General features: G+C 43.4%; 1 protein-coding gene across 1 annotated transcript in view; it reads right to left on the bottom strand.

The window, feature by feature from the left end:
- The window catches only part of vps33a (VPS33A core subunit of CORVET and HOPS complexes), a 27,776-nt gene that overhangs the window by 19,749 nt on the left and 527 nt on the right, over window positions 1-7,500 (bottom strand). The window contains exons 3-6 of the mRNA XM_078251668.1: window positions 5,129-5,256; window positions 3,357-3,543; window positions 2,072-2,188; window positions 1,268-1,442 (exon numbers count right to left, since the gene is read on the bottom strand). Of these exons, the coding sequence (XP_078107794.1) occupies window positions 1,268-1,442; window positions 2,072-2,188; window positions 3,357-3,543; window positions 5,129-5,256 (607 nt within the window). The remainder of the gene's footprint in view (window positions 1-1,267; window positions 1,443-2,071; window positions 2,189-3,356; window positions 3,544-5,128; window positions 5,257-7,500) is intronic.

The following is a 7,500-nucleotide window of genomic DNA, read 5'->3' as shown; positions in this document are numbered from 1 at the left end:
ACACAAATATGTGCAGACTTAAAGGGGACTTTTTATGTTTGTTTTTTTCAACCTGAACTGTATTTCCCCATGTGAACAAAAATCTTTAAAATGGTTCCAGCATTGAGAGAGATCGCTGTAACCGTCAGCCGTGAACAGGGCTGTAATGTAACCCTACAGGACAGATGTTCAGCGTCAGTTAGCTGAATAATCAGGACTTTTATCATCGTAAAAAACACACTTCATTTAAAGTCGACAGAAACTAAATCAAACTATGAAAAGCCGTCTTGGTTCATCTTTCCACTGTTCCAACAATCACCACTCTGGTTTGGTTGAAATAAACCCTTAATTCACCCATTTACATGTGGAGATATGCTGGCTCTATACACGCTAAAAGTCCTGATTATTTACATGGAGTCTGGTGGACATATGCTGGCTCTATACACGCTAAAAGTCCTGATTATTTACATGGAGTCTGGTGGAAATATGCTGGCTCTATTCACGCTAAAAGTCCTGATTATTTACATGGAGTCTGGTGGAGATATGCTGGCTCTATACATGCTAAAAGTCCTGATTATTTACATGGAGTCTGGTGGAAATATGCTGGCTCTATACACGCTAAAAGTCCTGATTATTTACATGGAGTCTGGTGGAAATATGCTGGCTCTATACACGCTAAAAGTCCTGATTATTTACATGGAGTCTGGTGGAGATATGCTGGCTCTATACACGCTAAAAGTCCTGATTATTTACATGGAGTCTGGTGGAAATATGCTGGCTCTATACACGCTAAAAAGTACTGATTATTTACATGGAGTCTGGTGGAGATATGCTGGCTCTATACATGCTAAAAGTCCTGATTATTTACATGGAGTCTGGTGGAAATATGCTGGCTCTATACACGCTAAAAGTACTGATTATTTACATGGAGTCTGGTGTAGTTTGGTGATGGTGATATCGGGGCTGTTTCATGTTAAACTAAAAGGATCTTCCTCTTTAACTAAAAGGTCTATCTCTGTAGGGATCCTTTCATAATGTTGTCAGACACTTAGAATAATAATCTGAGTCTGTCAGCAGCAACAACAGAACTTTTAGTGGACGCAGACTGAAGGTTACATTGCATCTTGTTGTCTTGCTTAATACTGGACCGATTTCAAAGACTGTTGTTCCCATCAGTCACTTAGACACAAATACATGGGGAAACCAGTGTCCAGGTTGATATATCACAAAGTTACCCTTTAAGATTTGTGTGTTCACAGCAGACTAACATTCCCTCTGTTTCTCTGACCGTTAGTGATTCCGTAGATCTCGTCAATGAGACCCTCGTAGGTGAGCTGCGTGGCCAGAGGGGTGAGCAGGTCCACGTTACGGTCCAGGAGGAGCAGAGTATCGAACACGGGCAGGATCTGGTTCTGACTCCCGGCAAACTCCCGCTTCATCCTCAGCATCATGTTGGCAACATGCTGACAAGCAGAGGCATTATTTAATCAAACAAACTCACTCACCTGGCGATTACTGGTACGGAGCCTTGGTCCGTTTCAATATAATACTGATCATTAGGGATACGCCGAATACCAAACCCCCTGTTTGAGATTCTGCTGAATCCTCGTCCTGTCCTCAGTCCATGAACACAGTCAACACATTAATGAAGTAAACAGTGACTGTCCTTCCTTTGCTGTACCTGAAGTTGCTGCATTATGGCTGCTGTCTGTAGATTCCTTCATGCTCAGCTCGTATTCTTCCAGATGTTTCATACCAGATGTTGTAACAGCGGTGATGTTGTGTATTGTTTAGGATCCTCGCCACCACCAGACTAATCAGCATTGCAGATTGAACATGTAGCTGGACTTGAATGGCCTTCTTTTGACTGAAAGTACTGCCAAACTACACTTTTTCTGCTCACCAGTTCCATTTCCACTTCCTCACAGCCTACTGCATTGAACGCTCCACCTACGTAAACATTCAAAGGTTCAGCAGAAACCCAACCCCGTCAAATAGCCCAAAATTCGGCCAAATCCGAATCCTGGATTCGGTGCATCCCTGCTGATCATCAGTTCTCATATGAAACGATTCCGGCTCGCACCACACTCACCCGTGCACATTCTCCTTTGCCGTATATCTGGGGAATGGTGCCATACAGCGCCTGTAAGGTCATGAGGCCTTTGGCTGTGTGGTAAAGGCTTGTTTGGTCATTTTCTAAGTAGCACTCCTGTAAGAGACAGAGTAAAAACACATCAAGACAGGTAGAAATACAACATTTAAGGTAATGTATACCTTATTACAATGTTTTCACTCCGTTATTACAGACATTACACACACATGCTCCTATACATGCACTAATGGAGAGATGTCAGAGTGAGGGAGCTGCCCATGGAAAGGCGCCCCGAGCAGTTGGGGGTTTGGTGCCTTGCTCAAGAGCACCTTGGCAGGGCCCAGGAGGTCCACCACCATACCAGTCCACCACCATACTTTGGTCCGTAGGGGGACTTGAATCTGCAACCCTCCGGTTCCCAACCCAACTCCCTACAGACTGAGCTACTGCCACCCCCACATGATTGTCCGCAGTTAACCAATAGATCATAGTTTTAGCGTTTTAACACCTGAAAAGCACCGTTGTTACTCTCTGCTCCTCGCCACGGGGCTTCTCAGGTGCTGCGAGCCAATCCCTCCGCCCAAGTAGCAGAAGTAGCAGTGCTTCGCCTTCTGAGAATATAGTTCCCGACAATGTATACGTTAGAAGATGGCTGTGTGTCATGTGACCTTGTTATTTGTACACGCTGTGACTATACAAATCACAACCTGTAAATAGGAACATGTTGGCGTTATTTTGTCACTTATTGGGAGCAGTAGGCTAGATGGAGCCGGTTACCTCCAGGATCTGTGCTAAGCTAGGCTAGATGGAGCCGGTTACCTCCAGGATCTGTGCTAAGCTAGGCTAGATGGAGCCGGTTACCTCCAGGATGTGTGCTAAGCTAGGCTAGATGGAGCCGGTTACCTCCAGGATGTGTGCTAAGCTAGGCTAGATGAAGCCAGTTACCTCCAGGATGTGTGCTAAGCTAGGCTAGATGGAGCCGGTTACCTCCAGGATCTGTGCTAAGCTAGGCTAGATGGAGCCAGTTACCTCCAGGATCTGTGCTAAGCTAGGCTAGATGGAGCCGGTTACCTCCAGGATCTGTGCTAAGCTAGGCTAGATGGAGCCGGTTACCTCCAGGATCTGTGCTAAGCTAGGCTAATGGTGGGGGCGTCAGACAGAGTTAGGACACGCACAGAGATGAGAAGGGTATGTCTGGACTTATCTAACTCTGGGGGAGACGGGGAATAAGACAAAGTCCCAATAAGTCGGCGTGTTCCTTTGATAATTATCAAGTTGAACCCACCCTGAAAGCGCTTTCATACTCCATGGAGAGCAGGTCTCCGTCGTAGGGAATCAGGTCCAGGATGTACTCGTCGATGTTGATGAAAGAGGCGAGCACGCCCTGCTCCTTCAGCCGCTGCTCACACAGCATGCTCCGCCGCGGCACGAACAAAATGTGGAAGTCTCGAGGCGAATGCATCTTGTCCTCGCTGAAGAAAACATAAGCTAGACTTTATTAATCCCACACTGGGGGAAATACCTGTGCTACAGCAGCTCAGAGAAGACATTTACACACATCAGAATAACACAAATACACATTAACTAGACATAGGAGAAATATATACATCAAGTATAAGAAATAGAAAAAAAATTATTAGTTATAATAATAATAACAAACATATTCACACAATAAACAACCTTATATAAACAGAATAATAGTAGTACGTATATATATATATAGTATATAAACTACTGTATATACACTATAGACTTAAAACAATGATCAATGATCCATTAATAAATCCAGAATCGATTGTTTGTCTGTATCATGTGAAACTAAAAGACTTAAAGGAATCCATTGGTAGCGATGTCATGCGAGCTTGTCGTGAACGGGGTTAAGTAACGCTCCAAAGTGAGGCTACACTTTGGCGAGGGGAAAACTGGCCTGGCCATTTTAAAAGGGTTCCCTCTGTCCCCGCCAGATATCTGAATGAAATGTCTCAAAACTCACTGACTCTAAAGTCTGTAGAGCTGCATTTTATTGTGTGTTCATGTTAAATAAATAGCACATTTTAAGGTAACTACTGTTTCTTTCAACCTGGACCCTATATTTTCCTATTTTTTTGTGTCTCATTTCTTAATACAATCTGAATTTTCCACAAAGTATTTTTGTAAAGGCTGTTAAATAGTGTAGAGTCACGTTTTGGTCAGAGCATTTGGACCTTTTATCACAGCAGACACGTTGACTTGTCGTAGTAGGAAGAGCTCAGCTGAACCTGATAACCTCAACGATGGCTCAGTTCCATCTAGTGTCCCAGTGAGCTACTTCAGTGAGTCAGCATGAACACCACCAGGACCTCTCCTAAGGGGAACGCAGCCATCATTAATGGTTCTGAATACACCTGGGCTGTTCCTACTATGACACGTCAACATGTCTGCCGTGAAAAAGGTCTATAACGGCAACTTCCAGGTCTGAAACGTGAAGCCCAACGCTGAAGCTCCTCAAAGCTGCATCCTCTCTGATTTCCAGCACGGAGCGACTCCACTGACTCCAAAAACAAGTCTTATACTGCGGCAATCTCTTTATAGAATAGCAGGGCTGGCATATGTATGTGTGTGTGTGTGTGTGTGTGTGTGTGTGTGTGTATATATGTGTGTGTGTGTGTGTGTTGGGAGGTTGGGAGTATGCAAAGTGACTGATGGGAACAACTATCTCTGACATTGGTCCAGTATTTAGCGAGATCGCTGCAGTCGGCAGCGGAGAAACAAGCTACAATGTGAGTTAACAGGACGATTGTCCAGCTTGTATTTATGTCCACTAAAAGTGCTCGTTTTGCCGCTGAAAGGCTAAGATTAATATTCTAAGTGTCTGACAACATTATGGAAAGGATTTCTAAGGAGAAAAGATTCAAAGTCGACAGAAACAACATAAAACTATGTAAAGACGTTTTGGGTTGTCTTTGGACTGTCCCAACCATCACAACTCTGGTTTTGGTTTGTGAACGCAGCCTTAGAGGGGAAACCCAGCCCTGCTGTTTATATTGTGAATGTTGAAAATAAGACGCATAAACAGACCTGAATACATTCTCAGCAATGATGTCCATGAGCTCCAGTCTGGGACGGACGAAGAAGATGATGTTTTTGACGTCAGCAGAGGGGAGCCGGCCACTCTTGAGGGTGAACATCTTTTCCACCTCATGTTCCTGAAAAAACACAGATCAGTGCCACTTCTGCAATCATCTTACATTCATATCCCCCAAATGATGTGTGCAATGTGCATCATATGGATGGGTGCACCGCATATGGTTAACTGTGCAAGGGTGAAAGGCTTTCATCAACATCTACAACACAGCCTTGATGAGGCATTGTCTGCGGACACACACACACACACACACACACACACACACACACATATATATATTATATATATAAGACAGGTATAATCAGGTCATCACAAAATGTCCTTTGTCAACACATTTAAATAATTTAAGAAAACAATGAACCTGAAAAGTAGCCATTGAAATAAAGTGCTTGAGTTGTAATTTATGGTGCTGAAAGCCTGCCAGGCTTCCAGCACCAGAACGCCTGCCAGGCTTCCAGCACCAGCAAGCATGCCAGGCTTCCAGCACCAGCAAGCATGCCAGGCTTCCAGCACCAGAAAGCCTGCCAGGCTTCCAGCACCAGAAAGCCTGCCAGGCTTCCAGCACCAGAAAGCCTGCCAGGCTTTCAGCACCAGAAAGTCTGCCAGGCTTCCAGCACCAGAAAGCCTGCCAGGCTTCCAGCACCAGAAAGCCTGCCAGGCTTCCAGCACCAGAAAGCCTGCCAGGCTTCCAGCACCAGAAAGCCTACCAGGCTTCCAGCACCAGAAAGCCTGCCAGGCTTCCAGCACCAGAAAGCCTGCCAGGCTTCCAGCACCAGCACTCTGCTAGTGGGGGAGGGGCAGTGCACGGTCTGCACGTGAACTGCAGCGTCTCCAGCAACGCAGAGCTGCCTGTGGACGCCCGTCTGTAAATAATGCCGGGAAAAACTATCGGCGAACGCAGCAGCCGCGTATCAGCCAATGCCGATGCACGTAAAAACGCAAATATCGGCCCAAAATATCGGACGGCCGATAAAATCGGTCTATCACTATTTCTTACTGTTGTGCCCATGACTTATAAAGAACAGTAAACGTATCAACCTTTGTGTTGTATTCCCGTCGACCTGCAACTTTGGGTTTTTCTGGGTCGAAATTTCAACATTTTGTTGTTATTTTTCTACACTTTTCTCAACGTTTTTGTCGATTTTATTCCAATTTTCGGGAGTTTTTTTAATTATGTTTTTGTCAATTTTTAAAAACAAATATTTGTTTCTTTTTCCGATGTTTTTTTCTCACTTTTTTAAAACGTTTTTTTATTTATTTCTGTTTATTTGAATAGGGACAGATACAAAAAACATAGATTATTACACAAAGAACAATCCGATGCCCGTATCACAGTGTTTTTGTCACCTTTGGCGATGTTTTTTTTGTCACTTTTTCCGATTTTTTTGGTCCTTAAAAAACATGTTTTTGTGGATTTTTTTTTCCTGCTTTTTTTGTAGCTTTTTTTCAACATTTGTCACTTTTTTCAACGTTCTTTTGTCATAGCTCTGATATAGAAAGTTTCTGTAAACGAGGACAACAGGAGGGTTTAAAAAAAAGCAAATAAACAATAAAGCAAAGTACTGCAAAAGACAACAACATACATGTAGAATAGATATAATCCAATAACAAATATGTACAATATAACGGTTTTACAGTAAGAAAAGAAGGCTGTACGGTGTCATTGTGTGGCCTTGTCTTTTGGGTTACTTCAGTGGTGTAGTCTACGTGATACGCAGGTATATATACGTAGTATACCCACTAAGAAAGCTCCAGGATTTCCATATACCCACTTAAAAATGCCCAATGACACGCAACAACATACTTTCCATTATATATTTATATATTTTGAACTGTCATCTGTGTTTTTCTTCTTCACGTAGAGTAAATAAAGATATTTCCACCGTAAATTGGTGCATTAAAAGCGTATCCAAATGCAGAAAATGAAGTTGCTGATGCTCAAAACTTCCCTAGGGGAGGACACCCGGACCCCCCCAAAAGGCAAATTCTGGCCAATATACAGTACAGTACACCCACTACATTACATTAGACTACACCACTGGAATAGATATAATCCAATAAGAAATATGTAAGAGTTTAAGACACTATAACCTAACAAATATGTACAACATAACGGTTTTAGAGTCAGAAAAGAAGGCTGTACGGTGTCATTGTGTGGCTTTGTCTTTTGGGTTACTTGTCAGGCTTACGTGCAGTTTAGTTTCCCAAATTATTTTCCAAAAACTGAGTGTCCCAAATGATGAGGGTCTTATTTGAGACAGGTTAGGGGTAGGGGGAGGGTAGCACAGGTGGTTTAGCAGGTTCA

The sequence above is a fragment of the Sander vitreus genome, chromosome 5 (genome assembly GCF_031162955.1).
Source record: "Sander vitreus isolate 19-12246 chromosome 5, sanVit1, whole genome shotgun sequence".
Taxonomy (NCBI): Eukaryota; Metazoa; Chordata; class Actinopteri; order Perciformes; family Percidae; genus Sander; species Sander vitreus.
Note: the sequence above shows the minus strand (reverse complement) of the source record. Positions and strands in the feature narration are given on the sequence as shown.